This window comes from Xenopus laevis, chromosome 7S (assembly GCF_017654675.1).
Source record: "Xenopus laevis strain J_2021 chromosome 7S, Xenopus_laevis_v10.1, whole genome shotgun sequence".
In the NCBI taxonomy this organism is placed as follows: domain Eukaryota; kingdom Metazoa; phylum Chordata; class Amphibia; order Anura; family Pipidae; genus Xenopus; species Xenopus laevis.
This window is the reverse complement of record NC_054384.1, coordinates 55609485-55626474: the sequence shown is the minus strand read 5'-3', so window position 1 is coordinate 55626474 and position 16990 is coordinate 55609485. Positions and strand designations below refer to the sequence as shown.

Genomic DNA, 16990 nt, shown 5'->3' with positions numbered 1-16990 from the left:
TTTTTTCTCTTTTTTTTGATGCTGACCACCATTCTACAGATACCTCAGCAGTGTGATTACATATGTTCTGATCTCAATATTTTCTTTTATATCTCCTGTATACCTGTTGCAATGTCCAAGCAGCTTATATTAGTGCATACTAATTTTGATAATTATGTATTTACATGTCCTTTCGGTGAATGTCAAAGGTCTTAACAACCCAGTTAAAAGGAAAACTGTTTTGGAATGGGCCAGAAATTCTAAAATTGATATATTATGTTTGCAGGAGACGCATTTTAAAGTGGGCTCTCATCCATCTTTGCAAAATTCTTACTACAAGGAGGTATTTTACGCAAATGCCCCGGTTAAGAAAAATGGTGTGGCTATTTTAATTAAAAGTTCCTTACAAATTGAAAATGTGCATTATATTGCGGATACTCATGGGAGATACATAATTCTTAGATGTGAGATTGCTTGTAAAAATTACACTATGATTAATCTTTATGCTCCCAATACACATCAAACTAAATTTCTTAACAAGTTGCTGTCTCGTGCGCAGGTGGGTGAAGGCAACAAACAAAATTACATTTTAGTGGGTGACTTCAATATGGTCATAGACCCTTACTTAGATAAATTGCCGGTTCTACAGGGACCTTCTATGCGAACTTCTATTAATTTAGCCAGGACCTTTCAACATTCTTTGAAACGATATGATCTGTATGATACATGGAGAGCATGGCACCCAACTGAACGTGACTATACTTATTTTTCAACAGCTCATTTATCACATTCACGTATTGACTATATTTTGACAGACAAATCTCTGTTGCAATTGATTAAGAAAACATATATTGGGGTAGTTCCCTGGTCGGACCATGCCTCGGTTGGTATGATGATTAGGATGAACTCTTGCTCGGTTCCGATTCCTGCTTGGAAGCTAAATAACTCGGTTCTCGCGCATGGTGAGCATCTTGATCATCTTATTAATCTTACGTCTGAATTTAGAGAATTTAATGTTACCCCAGATGTCAAGCCTGATACGGTTTGGTGTACGTACAAAGCATTTTTGAGAGGGCATATTATTGCTCTGACCTCTAGATTAAACAAAAAGAGAACTAAAACCTTGTTAGATTTGAACCTGCAATTAATTCAGGAAATGGATAATTTGAAGAAAGCTCCAACCGAGGCAGGCTCCCAAAAGGTATCAGCTCTAAAAAAGCAAATTCACTTGATTCAATTAGAAAGGGTTACTTTCCAGAATCTCATGCTCAAACAAAGATATTATGCTCAGGGTAATAAAGCTGGGAAGTTATTATCGCACAAATTGAAAGAAGCTAAAGCTAAAGCTAGGATATTCCTACGGGAAAATTCTTACTAATCCTCACCAAATAGCAACTGAATTTGGGATTTTTTACTCAAAATTATATAACCTTGATAAAAACAAAGACGTGCAACAACCTACCCCACTGGAGAGAGACACATTTTTAGCCTCTTTAAACCTGCCTACACTATCAGGGGACCAACTTGCTTCTTTAAACCGGCCAATAACAAATGAGGAGATTTTGGCAACTATTAAAACGCTTAAACTGAATAAAGCACCTGGACCGGATGGGTTTTCCAACAACTTCTATAAATCAATGGCCCAGAGTATTAGCCCCCTGCTATTGTCCCTTTTTAATAATTTGGCATCCCAAACTACTCAGAGGGAGGAACTTTTTCAGGCCACCATAACTACTATTCCGAAATCTGGTAAGGACCCTAATTTGGTAGCAAACTATCGACCAATTTCGTTACTTAACTCAGATATAAAAATTTATGCAAAGATTCTGGCACTTAGGCTTAATCCTATTATTAAAACTCTGATTCATAATGATCAAGTAGGCTTTGTGGCAAGTAGGGAAGCCCCAGACAATACTAGAAAACTAATTAATGTAGCACTTCATGCCAATTTATACAAATCTCCATGTCTCTTGCTTTCACTGGATGCGGAGAAAGCTTTTGATCGGATAGCCTGGCCCTTTTTAAAAGCAGTCTTAGTGAAATTTGGTTTCTCTGGTCTCTCATTAGATAGTATATTAGCACTTTACAACAATCCGTCTGCTAGAATATGTGCTAATGGGTATTACTCTTCGTATTTTCGATTGACAAACGGAACTAGACAAGGATGCCCTTTGTCTCCGCTGATTTTTGCTCTGTTAATGGAGCCCTTGGCGGAAATGATTCGATCTACGCCCTTAATAACAGGTTATAAAATAGGACAGCAAGAATACAAGATCTCGCTATTCGCAGATGATGTTATAGTTTCCCTATCGAATCCTGACAAATCGATCCCAATCCTTTTTGAGGTGCTTTCTCAGTTCTCTCGGGTTTCATACTATAAAATTAATACTTCTAAAACAGAGGCTCTTCCCATCTGGATTGACACTGTGAATCTTTTACAGCTAAAATCGCAGTATATGTTTGATTGGCAACGAACGTCGATAAAATATCTCGGTATTAAGTTAGCTATGTCTGTTAAAGAATTGTATAAACAGAATTTCGCCCCCCTAATTAGTAATTTTCGCAAACTTTTAGAGGATTGGATGTATAAAGACATCTCTTGGCTAGGTAGAATTGCTGCTATTAAGGCTCATGTATTTCCAAAGCTTCTTTACCTATTTCGGACCATTCCCATTAGGCTCCCCAGTAAATTTTTTCAGGCCATACAGGCCTTATTCGTAAAATTTGTTTGGAAAAACTCTAGGCCTAGGACATCTGTTAAGGTTTTAATGAAACATAAAACAAGAGGGGGCCTAGGTTTCCCACAAATCAAAGCATATTATCAAGCAACGCATTTAAACTATCTCCAGAGGTTTTTGGATTTTGATAACCAACCCCAATGGGTCCAACAGGAGATAGCTATTTCCAAATATCCATTTGGACAAACTTCATATTTGATATGGACGCATCCTAGACTCCGTCCGAAGACTGTGAAACTCTTCCCAACAACAAGTACCACTTTTAAAGTATGGGACGTAATCCAATATTCAGATAACTTAACAGTAGGATTACATCCATTCTATCCTATTGATGCATTTCGACATGTTATTCCACAGATTGATTTATTGCCTTGGATCAGGTCGGGGTTAACAAAGTTTGAAGATCTTTTTCATCAAACGGTTTTTCAATCTTTTGGCCAATTGCAATTGCGGTTTGGTTTTCCCATAACGACATTTTTTGTCTATTTGCAAATTAATAGTTACTTGAGATCCCATTCGATTGATAAGATTAAGCAATTGTCTTCGACGCAATTTAAATTAACTCAAATGCTTGTCAAACAAGCTCGGATTTCACAATACTATTTAACTTTGATGGAGGCAAATTCTCAGACTCCAGACCTATATCAATCAAAATGGGAAATAGATCTGAAATCCCCAATTGACTATAGTGATTGGAATACCGCTTTTCTTTTGTTAACCTCGACCACGCAGTCAGTTCGATTGCTGGAAACTAGTATTAAACTAATGTACAGGTGGCATTTGGTTCCGACCAGGTTGTTCGCTATCTATCCTAATACTGCAACTAATGTATGCTGGAGAAAATGTGGATGTGTGGGTTCATTCCTACATATATGGTGGAATTGCCCAAAAATTTTACAGTTTTGGCAATATGTATTTGATATTTTTACACTGATTGTGAATGTACCAATAACCCTTTCACCGCAGTTGGCACTTTTGAACCTCGGATTGGACAATGTCCCATGGAAGGCTAAACGTTTGATGACTCACATACTGGCAACGGCCCGCCTAATTATTGCAAGAAATTGGAAATCACCATGCTCGCCGGATATTAAAGAGTTTATTGGGGAAATGAATGAATCCTGTAAATTGGAATATTATGTTGCAAAAAATAAGCAATCTTTACATTTATATTATGATAAGTGGTCTCCTTGGAACAATAGTTCCTTTTCAGAGGATTTTTTGACTTCTGTTTAGCATATCGGGCTGACGAACCAGCTCTATCTTGATGCCTGTTCTGTTACTTGTTGTTTCATGCTCTACTGGTGAGAGAATTCGATGGACGTTTGTTCCATTTAGTCAATGGGGTCAGTTTTTTTTTTTTTTTTTCTTCTTTTTCTCTTTCTCTCTTTTTTTTTATGTTTTTGTTTTTGGTTCTTGTGAATGACTTTGGATAACAGTGTAACTTTTATGACATCTGCATAAATTTACATCAGCTGCAGACTCATGTGCTACTTATTGTGATTTGCATTGTGTACCTACTGAGCTGCTTTCGCTCATTGTACAGGATTGTAATGTTTATCCTTTTGTCAATAAAAATTGTTGGAAATTAAAAAAAGCAAACACCTCCTCCTTGTAGAAAATGTGTACATGTACAGAAAAAGGTAAATAATGTTAAAAATGTTAAGTCAAGTAAATAAGTACATTTTTGGTTACTGCTGGCCTTTAAACAACTTAACCCGCCAGGAATACAGTATCTCACTAACACTCAGCTAAAGCTGCCACATTTATTTTTAGCTAAACTAGTTTGTTATTGCACAGTTCATGGGTTCAAATTCAGTAGTGTATTGTCAAAAGCATAAAATGGTCCACAACCTATTTAGCTAAATTACCACAGGCCAAATAAAGTATTACTAAATATTGGCAAGTGGATCCCAACAAGCTGGAACTGAAACAGATTTTTGATGTGTTCTGAAAACCTTAACTTGATCACAGCGACAATGAAACATAGTCTTTGTGATCTAAAATACCAGCAAACAAGGCTGTTTAGGAACAAGAATTCTCCTTGGGGCTGCTTATTGCATTTACATGCAAATTACAAGCAAATAGTGAGACTTAATTTAGTAACTTAGTGGTCTCATGTTATTATTTCAAGCTTAATGTGGATATTAGACTATTAACAAATACTGCTACATAAATAATTTTCCAGCTGAAAAGACACCTAGGGACACATTTACTATTGGTCGAATAACGAGGGTTAATTAACGAATAACGACTGTCAAAGTAAAATCCTTCGACTTCGAATATCAAAGTTGAAGGATTTACCTTAATTCGATGAAATCCTTTGAACGATTTGAAGGATTTTAATTCATTGATCGAACGATTTTCCTTCCCCATAGGCTAACATTGTACCTCGGTAGGTTTTAGGTGGCGAAGTAGATGGTTGAAGTTTTTTTTAAAGAGACTGCGACTATCGAATGGTCGAATAGTCGAACGATTTTTAGTTTGAATCTTAGCCATCAAAGTAGCCAATTCGATGGTCGAAGTAGCCAAAAAAATACTTCGAAATTCAAAGTAAATGTGCCCCCTAGAAAAATGTAGTATATCTATTCTATATTTCTGCAATTTAATGAAAGGCAAACAATGGGCATCCAGCATCCTACTTATATTTCTGGTGGAAAAGGTTGGACTGCTGAGATGTGTCCAACAACTGAACAACCGGCTTTGGCTATCACTGATGTTTAAGATGGATTACCTGCCTACCCAGGGAAAACTATAGACAGTAATATTTTACCAAATGTAAGCCTTTATTCACTAACACTTTTTTGTGGCTTCACAAGGTAATCTAATATTAGCACACTATATAAATTTAAAGTGACTACTACTATGAATATATTAGAACGAAGAAACTAACATTTGCTGTGCTGTGTAAAAGTTTTACTAAAAACTACTTTTGGATTTTGCCAAGCTTTCAAAACATTTTTAAACATAGGGCTTTTTTAACCAACATTGAAAAAGAATCTGAATTTCAGTGAGATAAAGTACATTTGTTTTTGTCTTTAATAATAAAATGAATGGGGTAATGTCATATAAGTGGGATAAACTTCACAAAAAGCAAAAAAAATTAACAAAACTGAGAACTAAAAATAGAATTTTAATGCTAACATTTTATATTAGATGGATATTAAATTGCTGTTTTACTTGTTTATACAATTGTAAAGTTGGTGTATTTGTTGTTGGTTTTTGGTGTGATTTATATACACTGCACCCTCATGCAAATTATGTCTATATTTGCCACAGTGTTAGATGTGGGTGGAAATGCCTTTGGATTGCACAGTATATTGCTAGCATATGTGATTTATTGCACATCTTCTAGTGATTTCTTAAATCAATACTGCCACGTTCCTATAAAAATAATAGGATTGTGTCCGCATCAAGGAGGTGCTGCACGCTGAATATTTTCCTCTAAAAGCCCCCAAAGCCGCCGTCAGGCCCACAAACCTTTGTAAAGCTGACCCTATGACACTGCTAATGGATCTTCTGTGGTTGTTTCAGTAACGCTGGGCTGGGAGCAGAGCGATCCTTCCATAGGCTGAAGTCCTGTTTTCATTTGTTATAAGCCTATGGAAGGATTGTGCCACCCCCAGCCCAGGAAAATAAATCATGTAACATGCTCGGTGTATTTCTGAAAGTCTGTTAATGTCCTTATATTCAAAATAATAAAAAGCTAAATGCCATTTTTATTAAAAGGTTCTTTAACCCTGAAGTTATTATTTTACACCACTGGAGAACCATTAACATCAATGGGACAAATTTAGGCAGCATTAAAAAGTTCTGTAAATTACTGTGTACAAAGTTCTGCCATAGCTTTACACTCGGCTACACCTTTGCATTAAAAGCATTACACAGCTTTAGAAATAATCCTTAGATTTCAGAGGAGATGTATGGGGGCCGATTCACTAAGCTCGAGTGAAGGATTCGAATGAAAAATACTTCGAATTTCAAAGTATTTTTTGGGTACTTCGACCATCGAATGGGCTACTTCGACCTTCGACTTCGATTCGAACGTTTCGAACGAAAAATCGTTCGACTATTCGACCATTCGATAGTCGAAGTACTTTCCCTTTAAAAAAAACTTCGACCCCCTACTTATAGATAAAACCTACCGAAGTCAATGTTAGCCTATGGGGAAGGTCCCCATAGGCTTGCTAAACTTTTTTTGATCGAAGGATTTTCCTTCGATCGTTGGATTAAAATCCTTCGAATCGTTCGATTCGAAGGACTTAATCGTTCGATCGAACGAAAAATCCTTCGATCGATCGAACGAACGTTTAGCGCTAAATCCTTCGACTTCGATATTCGAAGTCGAAGGATTTCAATTCGAGGGTCGAATTTCGAAGTATTTTTTACTTCGAAATTCGACCCTTAGTGAATCTGACCCCATGGTGTATTGAAATGCTATTTTGCACACCTTTTGTAAATAGGCCACTGTTGCAAGAGTTTGAGAATGAGCTTACATTTTTAAACCAATAATTTACCTTTAGCCTTACTCTTAGTAGGCATGCTTAGCATATGATTGGTGGAGGATCTATATACTTTATTTGGAAGGTTATACATTAAGGGGGTTATTTATCAAAATCTAAATCGAATTTATCTCATTATTTTCTGAAGTATACTCCATCCGATCTGCACTGTTTATTACCTCTTATCAATACATTTTCCCAAAAAATTCCAGTACGGCAAAAACTAGAAAAAACTTGAAAAGCATATGAAATTTTGAATCGTACACATTTTTTTCTGCCCGAAAACTCATATTTTTTTTGATTTTTGCCTAAAAAATTTGACATTGTTTAAACTAAAAATTTAGATTTCATAGTAAAAAAAACTAGACTTTTTTGCGTTTTTGTCATTCGGACTTTAATAAATAACCCCCTTAGTGTAACCTTCATAATCACTTAAACTTTGTGGTGTTATAATTAGTTGAACATACTACACTATATGATTATTATTATGCGCTCATATAAGATTGTAAATATTTAAATATCACCGCTGTTAAGTAGAAGGTCTGCTGAGGCAGGTACTGATGTGAATGATAAATAATATCTGTAGAACCCTGCAGAACATATTGGCAATATACAAACAGTAGTAATAATAAACATTGTTGTATCATGCTAGTTAAGTGAATAGAAAGTTTCCACTACTAGACAGTAAACACTGCATTATTTATGCATGCGGCATAAATAATTTCATTGTGAACATGTGTGTGTGCATGTGTTTATAGGTGTAATTTGAGTTTTAATGCAGGTATAAAAATACAGACCATGCAATGGAAAAGTCATAAGACCCTTTAAAGAAACCCTTTAAGAATAACGTTATTAAGCTTTTTTAGCGCATAGGGGTTTGGTAAAAACAACCAATGCCATAATGGATTCTGCTGGCAGAGAAATTGTTCTCAATGTTTTACAGTGTTCTAATTTATAATCTGTGGTAGACGTTGTAAGTTAATGGGTCCTGCTCCTAAAACAGAATATACTTTCAGGGCACCTGCTAAGCATGCAGTAGTAACAGGTTCCCCGTTTGAACCACCCCTGGTTATAACCACCTGAGTTAAAGTTCATGTATAAGAAAATAGCCTGTTCTCCCACATGGTGCAATGTTTACAAGACCCATCAGACAAGGTAACTAATACCCCATGCTTGAAGAGTCTACATATATTCAAGTGTTATTGCCAGCTTGACTAGTGCAAATGTTCCCCTTTAGAACTCAGGCTGATATTATTGCTGGTTCTTAAAATGCCTGATTCTAACTAATACTAAATGTTTGTGATAAACAGCAGCAAGATGAGATTTGTGCAGCCAACCTAAAATGTCTCCATGTGATATAAGTCCCCCAGTTACTGGATAGATTATAATAGAGCACCATAAAGGGCATAAGGTCATTTACCTGCCACTGCAGAGCTAAGAGCCCCTGGAATTAGTACCTTGTAACAAAGTTCACCAGAAACTGAACTAGAGGGGGGCGGGCCCTGGCACAGGACGCGCAGCCGGGCCCCCCGCCCCCCTCCGTAAACCCGGAACTGGCCGGGATATGCGCGGTGCGCGGACTGCCGGGGGGCCCTGAGGGGGTGCGGGCCCTGGCCCCCTCGCAACCCCTGCTCCCCCAGTAGTTCCGCCCCTGAAGTTCACAGAAGAACATGCTTGGACCAACACTGTCATGCCTGTTGCACCATGGCAAACACAGCTATTCTCTTAAATTCACCATGCTTCTACAACATATATTTAAAATAACATCTAAAATGGTGCAAACAAAATCTCTATAATGCCTTTTAACAAAATCTCTATAAATGCATGCACTGGGAGCAACAATAATCATGAATTATCTGATATACAGTGGTGTGAAAAACTATTTGCCCCCTTCCTGATTTCTTATTCTTTTGCATGTTTGTCACACAAAATGTTTCTGATCATCAAACACATTTAACTATTAGTCAAAGATAACACAAGTAAACACAAAATGCAGTTTTTAAATGAGGGTTTTTATTATTTAGGGAGAAATAATAAAGCCCCTGGTTGGGCCACCCTTAGCAGCAATAACTGCAATCAAGCGTTTGCAATAACTTGCAACGAGTCTTTTACAGCGCTCTGGAGGAATTTTGGCCCACTCATCTTTGCAGAATTGTTGTAATTCAGCTTTATTTGAGGGTTTTCTAGCATGAACCGCCTTTTTAAGGTCATGCCACAACATCTCAATAGGATTCAGGTCAGGACTTTGACTAGTCCACTCCAAAGTCTTCATTTTGTTTTTCTTCAGCCATTCAGAGGTGGATTTGCTGGTGTGTTTTGGGTCATTGTCCTGCTGCAGCACCCAAGATCGCTTCAGCTTGAGTTGACGAACAGATGGCCGGACATTCTCCTTCAGGATTTTTTGATAGACAGTAGAATTCATGGTTCCATCTATCACAGCAAGTCTTCCAGGTCCTGAAGCAGCAAAACAACCCCAGACCATCACACTACCACCACCATATTTTACTGTTGGTATGATGTTCTTTTTCTGAAATGCTGTGTTACTTTTACGCCAGATGTAACGGGACGCGCCCCTTCCAAAAAGTTCAACTTTTGTCTCGTCGGTCCACAAGGTATTTTCCCATAAGTCTTGGCAATCATTGAGATGTTTTTTAGCAAAATTGAGACGAGCCTTAATGTTCTTTTTGCTTAAAAGTGGTTTGCGCTTTGGAAATCTGCCATGCAGGCCGTTTTTGCCCAGTCTCTTTCTTATGGTGGAGTCGTGAACACTGACCTTAATTGAGGCAAGTGAGGCCTGCAGTTCTTTAGATGTTGTCCTGGGGTCTTTTGTGGCCTCTCGGATGAGTTGTCTCTGCGCTCTTGGGGTAATTTTGGTCGGCCGGCCACTCCTGGGAAGGTTCACCACTGTTCCATGTTTTTGCCATTTGTGGATAATGGCTCTCACTGTGGTTCGCTGGAGTCCCAAAGCTTTAGAAATGGCTTTATAACCTTTGAAATTGAACTCAGGTGTGATAAACCACAGTTAAGTTATTTTTTAACAAGGGGGGCAATCACTTTTTCACACAGGCCCATGTAGATTTGGAGTTTTTTTTCTCCCTTAATAACGTAAACCTTCATTTAAAAACTGCATTTTGTGTTCAATTATGTTATCTTTGACTAATAGTTAACGGTTTTTGATGAGCAGAAACATTTAAGTGTGACAAACATGCAAAAGAATAAGAAATCAAGAAGGGGGCAAATAGTTTTTCACACCACTGTAGAAGAAGAAAGATGTAAATGTGATTTAGAAATAAAATTAGCCACTTTTCTGATTGAAAACCCAAGTGGATTGCAATACACACACACATATATATTTGCAGTCGTTACTATGATGTTTGGTCACACTAGCATTATATAGTATTTATCTGCAAAATATACTGATTAATGATATATTGGCCCCAAAGTATTTAACTTTCCATTGTGTTAGAGTGCTGCAATAGCTGAGAAGTATCCTTGTGGGCCATTGCCTTTACACTAGTCAATACAAGTAAGGTCTAGTCGAAATTGCAATAATGAATGGTGAGAGCTTCTTCTTAAATATGAAGCATCATTATTCCCCACTGCACATTTGTTACTTCTGTTATCCTTTAATTAAACTATGCACCTACACTGCCAAATTTAGCATCTAAGTGCAGCCACAGCTGCCAACTTTCTGCTCCACCATATAGTCTATCTAGTTAAAAATATCCTCTGTGTGCTATGAAAACTGCTGTACTGGTTTATGAGATATATAACATAGCTTAGAGGGTCTGAGATGGGAGGATTTTTAGGGTAGTTGTGTCAAAAACAATGATGAATACAGAATACTACTCAACATGCTGTTTTTTCTTGATGGCCCATACAGGCAAAAATAGTGCAAAAATAAATCAGTGAAAACTGCAACTTTTTTTGACTTTTGGGTAATTTAAGAAACAAATTTGAACCAAAGAGTGGAGTTTGTGTTTTGTTCAAGAGCAAGAAGTTGTACACCAGCAAGAATCAAATTGTTTCATTAATTTTCAATAAAAACACCCATGTTTTAAAATAAAGAAAGATAAAATTGATTGAGAGTATTGACACTGACTTCTATAGAACCTCCCGAGCTTTTATTTGCTCTGATTTTTTTTTTGTGAGTTTTCTCGTTATTTATTCTTTGAATACATCCTGACTATTCAAGTTTTCAGAAAATACTTGTGCAGGTATTTGCAGTGTTTTAAACACAAAATCGTTTTTTGCTGCTAAAAATTCAAATCCGAAAATACTCAGCTAAAACCTGTCAAAATCATGTAGAAGTCAATGGCAGATGGTCCCTTTTAACAACCGAACCATGTTTTTTGTTTGCGCAGGTTGCAATTTTGTTGCAACTTTTTCTTGCACCAATTTTAGAATATGCCATGTATCCAAAGCAAAGGTCAACACAGAGGCACACACTTATATGCCCTTCACAACTATGAGTTTTAAGTGGAGCAACAGTGGAGGGACACAAAATGGATAGGGAGTCCTATAATTTCCACCTATTCTAGGTAAGGTATAGAGCTGCAATAATCTGTGCACTAATGTAGCATCAGTGCTTGTACAGATGGGCTTGGGTAGGTGCAGTGTGCAGTTTAACAGGAGCAATTCTCCGATCCACTTTTGCTTCTTATGAGCCGTATATATGAGCTCTTATGAAATCACATACCTCTATAAGAGTTCTATATACATGCTAATTCCTTGTCAAAGTAATGGGTGTGGCTATATATATCCATTTATTTTATTGCAGGGCTCTCCAACTGGTGAATAAAAAAGTTGGATGCAGTTGCTGACAACATGCCCAGGGTCTCCAAATTTAATTTAAGATAATCTGGTGAATAATACTGACCCCCACTATATACTGTATATATATATATATATATATATATATATATATATATATATATATATATATATATATATATACACATACACACACACACACACACACACACACATATATATATATACATACATATATATATATATATATATATAGATATATATATATACCTATATATATACACATATTTTAAACTTAAATCATCAATATACCTCTGTGACTATTTCATAAAAATACAGTAGTCATGACAAGACTGAAATAAAAATGTTCTGTATGTTTAATTTTGGAATTATAAGGTTTGGCTAGAATAGAAAAAGCAAGCAGTATATTTCCACTCTTGAATATATTGTAAATTCCTAAAAATAATCATCCATAATAGTATTAGCTAATGCACCATTCCCTTTACAAAATTCTAAAGATACTTGCAAAATTACCCATACGCTATCCATTGCCAAATTATCAGGTATACCAAAAAGAAAAGCCGGGGAACATAAAAAGTTCCAGAAAGCACCATGTAAATGTATTAATTCCAGCCCCTGTCTACCTTCCCACATTGTGTGATCAGCTTTCCTGTTAACTGAGATTGCTTCTATAAAATACTCAAACAATTAACATGAAGGTTGTTGAAGGTAATAAAAAGAAGTCACAGATTGGTGTTTCTGATGTTAAATGACACAGAGAGGCACATGATTTCTCTTGATTTCATTGGCACAGACACAAGAGTGGAGGGATAACAATCAAGATATCATGTTCTCTTTTAATATTCTGATGTTATTTTTAAAGAGGTTTAAATAGTTTTTATCTGGACTTTTATTCCCCTCCAAGGCATGTGGTCATCTCTAGCAGTTGAGTAAGGCAACAAGGCATACAGGAGCTGCACAGCAATGATAGCCAGGTTAAACTGATGGCTTCTAAGCATTACTCACATGTGAGCACCTTACTACAATAGCAGGGGCGATGTTGAGTTTAAGTAAGGTGTCAATAATGGGAATGTAGCTTTGTCCTTGTTGGTTAAGGATTATTACAAAAATTAAATCTAAATCATGAAATTATTGCTTGCACTGCCCAACACAATCTTAAATCCCATGCTCTCCATGTTTTTTTACATTTACATTTTTGACTGCAAGGACTAATCTTTGTAAAGTAATAACAATAGGGTAAAAGCCTGTGGTAAGAACCATGATTTAAATTCAAGTAAAGGTCATTGGCAGTGGTGGTTTTACCGATCATTCAAAAGATTTAAAGTCTTGTACATGGTCCTATTTGAACTCAGTGTAAAACCAGAACTGTGTAAAATTGAAAATAACATAAAAATATGGTGATACCAAGCTTATTCAACTTTGCATCTGAAAAAATAAATATTTTAATTTGTAATTCTTCCTCTTCCTGCCAATGTAACCAGGCATGCCTACAGATAATATAGGCAAATAATTAACGTTTTGTTCTGTTCATTTTCTTTAAACTAATCTATTTTTTTTTTATCGGACACAACTGTGTTACCAGTTATATGCTGAATAAATAAAAATGTGCCTCTGTGATAACATACTGTAAATACCATATATGAATACATACACACAGTGAAATATCACAATATATGTATGTATACATGTATGTTACATACACAGTGGATGCAATGGAGATACTGTATGATAGTTCCACATGATCCTTACTCTTGCCTCTCATGTAAAGGGTACAAAAACTATATAAGAAGCTGAGCTATGAGATCCCAATCTGTGCTATAGTCACACCCTACATAGTGCTGAACTGTGACCAATTAATATATCCTTATATCTACCAGTTTTCAGAGTTAACACTGTACATTGCTACAAGACGTGAGGCATGAGTTTATCCTCAGCACACACAGAGGTTGGTGAGGTAGGCAATGAACACATGACTCGCTGCTCACGATTTTGTATCAGGTCTTTTCAGAGAAAGGGAGTATCAGCACCAAGAGTTAGAAAGGGTGTAAGAACCAGGCCTCTCTCTAGGAATGGTCACAGAAGTGTGGCATGGCCGCTGGAGTCATCAGGCTCGGTGCTGGTCAGAATGGCAGCCCGGTCATCAGACAGTGAACGGTGGCATAGCTCATTCCTCAAAGCAGAGAGACGGGATAGTGGGTCCTGTCGTGTGGGACGTTTCTTCCTTCGCATGCAGCGAGTGTCCATATAAACGGCTGGGGATGGCTGGTGAACCTGTGAGGTGAATTCATCTGGAATGATAAAGCATGACCTACATGACTGCACAAGAACACACTCTATTGCAAATTACATCACATACCAAATTTTAACTACAGAACATTGCCTAAATACTTGCTTTACAAACTATGACATAAGTTATTAGCTGTAAACTAGATGCAACATATAAACATGTTTCATGGATATTAGTTGCTCGAAGACAAAGTCACTGGAAGGATAAAGCAGACAGACTTTCAGTGGAAAGATGGTGAAGGGCCCCTTTTTCTAAAGGAAGTATTGCAGTAGCAATATTTCCTTTTCGTATTGGTTACACCTAGTTCATGTCATTTGAAGATATAAGGGCATGTGAATGTCCACAAGTGCAGTGAGCAAAGGGTTATTGGCGTATTTTTTCCCCCATAATTCCAACATCCTTGTGGTCGCACTGGGAAAATGCACATGGCTCAATTACAATAGATCTACCACAATTACTTCTGAGTCACCAAAATTAATTGAACTGCTTGTGCACTTCGCTGCATATCAGGTACAATTGAGCCAAATATTTTATTATAGTCTGTCTGGTGTCATTTCCTGTGTTTGTGTGTATCCCTTCTGGTGTTGGTTATGTAAAATGACTTGTGCACCCTATTCTTTCAGTGCAACTCAACTGCGGTGATTGATGCATAGCACTGAGGGAACACTGGAGCTACGAGACGACATGATTACATTATACATGTAAATTAGAGAGCATTGAAGACAAATATCATGGAACATTTTTCCCTTAAAAAGGAACACTGCACCAGAGACCACCACTTTAGACTAGAGGAAAAGAACTTTCATTTAAAGCAGCGTAGGTGGTTCTTCACAGTGAGGACAATGAGGTTGTGGAATTCACTGCTGGATCATGGTTTGATGGCTCATTCTGTTAATGTTTTTAAGAGGGGATTGGATGTTTTTTGGACAAGCATAACATCCAAAGCTACTGTGATACTAAAATATACAATTAGTATACATATTGGTATATATAGTTTATGTGAGTATGTGTATGTATGGATGCTGGGTTTCATTTTGAGGGGTTGAACTTGATGGACTTTGGTCTTTTTTCACGCCAAATTAACTATGTAACTATGTACTGCCTGGTCCGGAGGTGGTGGTGGTTTCAGAGTTCCCCAACATTAAATGGCGCAACATTAATTATTTAGTTAATCATGCCAATCAACACAAGAAGATATACACTATTTCTTCAGTCATGTGACACTTTCCAAAGGCAGGTCAAGTGCCCAAATCATACTTTTAATTATTTTTTTAAAGGAAACTATGTTTGCCACCTGACTGGTATTTTACTGACCTGGCCAGCAAAAATTATGCTTTATGTAACATTATTAGTAGGCAGAATGCTAAAAATAAAAAAAAAAAGAAGGCAGATTTTTTTTTTCCAGAAAAGATGACAACTCTAAATGGAACATATAGAGGCTGATTTATGAAACATAAATATGTTTTGCACATGGAGAGAAAGGATTTGGACAATTATTATCTGAATAAATTAGTATAACAAGTAGAAAATAAATTGTTTACACCTAAAGTGCTCAGAATTTTGTTTGAGTGGTAACAATTTATTGAGTAATAATAACTCAGGCCTAGAGTTTCAAGAGAGTAACAAGTATATGTAAATGCATTGTACAATTCCGAAAATAAAAGTAATTCTTTCTTAAAGTTGCCTTTATACTACAGGTACTTTAATGAAAATTTCCTCAAATACCTAGGTAGAACAAGTTAGCCATTCCACTACTTGCTGTCTTTATTTTGTCTGTATTTTGCACTGCAGGATGACAGCCAATCAGCAGCTAGGTAGCCCTCACAGGGAACTGCAGTTCATCTGTTCCCATGTAAAGACTGAGCTGAGGATGGTTGTCCACATCCTACTGTGCTTCTGGGGATAGACCATTAAGACAAGACAACCTCATATTTGTGTAACCCAGACTCAAAACAGGGAGTCTCTACAGGGTGCTCCAATAAAGGTGTAATCTGTAAAGAAAGCAAATCCCATTTTGCCCAAATTGAGAGCAGCCTCTATAGTATTCATCACTACTTGAAAATGAGGGATATTGACTGAAGCAACAGTACTTGCCAGAAAGCCAAATGGGAACTATTTTATCAACTGGTTACATTAAATTTTCATCACCACTTGTTGATGAACCAACCAGAAATCATGCTACACTGGATTAAGTGATGTCTAATGACCCAGATGTACAGCAAATGTACAAGTAGCACAGTGACAATAATGTTAACTCATTTATTGCAAAAAGCAAATATTGGGGCAACAAATGTCACGGGCGGCACCCGATACCAGAACAAGTGCCAAGCACCCTGGTCTCGGCTCGGCTTCACCAGTAGTGTGACCACCATTGGGCTTCGGGAGGAGCCCTCAGCTTACTTGGGTGCCACCTGGACTTAACGAGGGGTGCAAGGCGAGGTGTTCTGGCTGGCAAAGAGGCACGGCTGTTAGCAGAGTCTTTTGGGCCGAAGGTCACGGTACAAATGGAGCAGGAAAGAGAATCGTCAGACAGGCAGGGTCGAGGCAGGCAGATATCAAGAATCTTCAGGCAGGCAAGGGTCAAACCGGGTAATCAAACAGATGGGGTCAGGCAGAAAGAGTAGTCGAGATGCAGGCAAAGGTCAGGATTCGGATGTCAGAATTGTCAGGAACAGGCAGGGATCAAACCG

General features: G+C 37.2%; 1 protein-coding gene across 4 annotated transcripts in view; it reads right to left on the bottom strand.

The window, feature by feature from the left end:
- Window positions 1–12346: 12346 nt before the first annotated feature.
- The window catches only part of igsf9b.S (immunoglobulin superfamily member 9B S homeolog), a 108058-nt gene continuing 103414 nt past the window's right edge, over window positions 12347–16990 (bottom strand). For all 4 annotated transcript variants that reach the window (XM_041571283.1, XM_018227681.2, XM_041571284.1 and 1 more), the window contains exon 20: window positions 12347–14301. In XM_041571283.1, coding sequence (XP_041427217.1) covers window positions 14087–14301 — 215 coding nt within the window. In that variant the 3' untranslated portion in view covers window positions 12347–14086. The remainder of the gene's footprint in view (window positions 14302–16990) is intronic.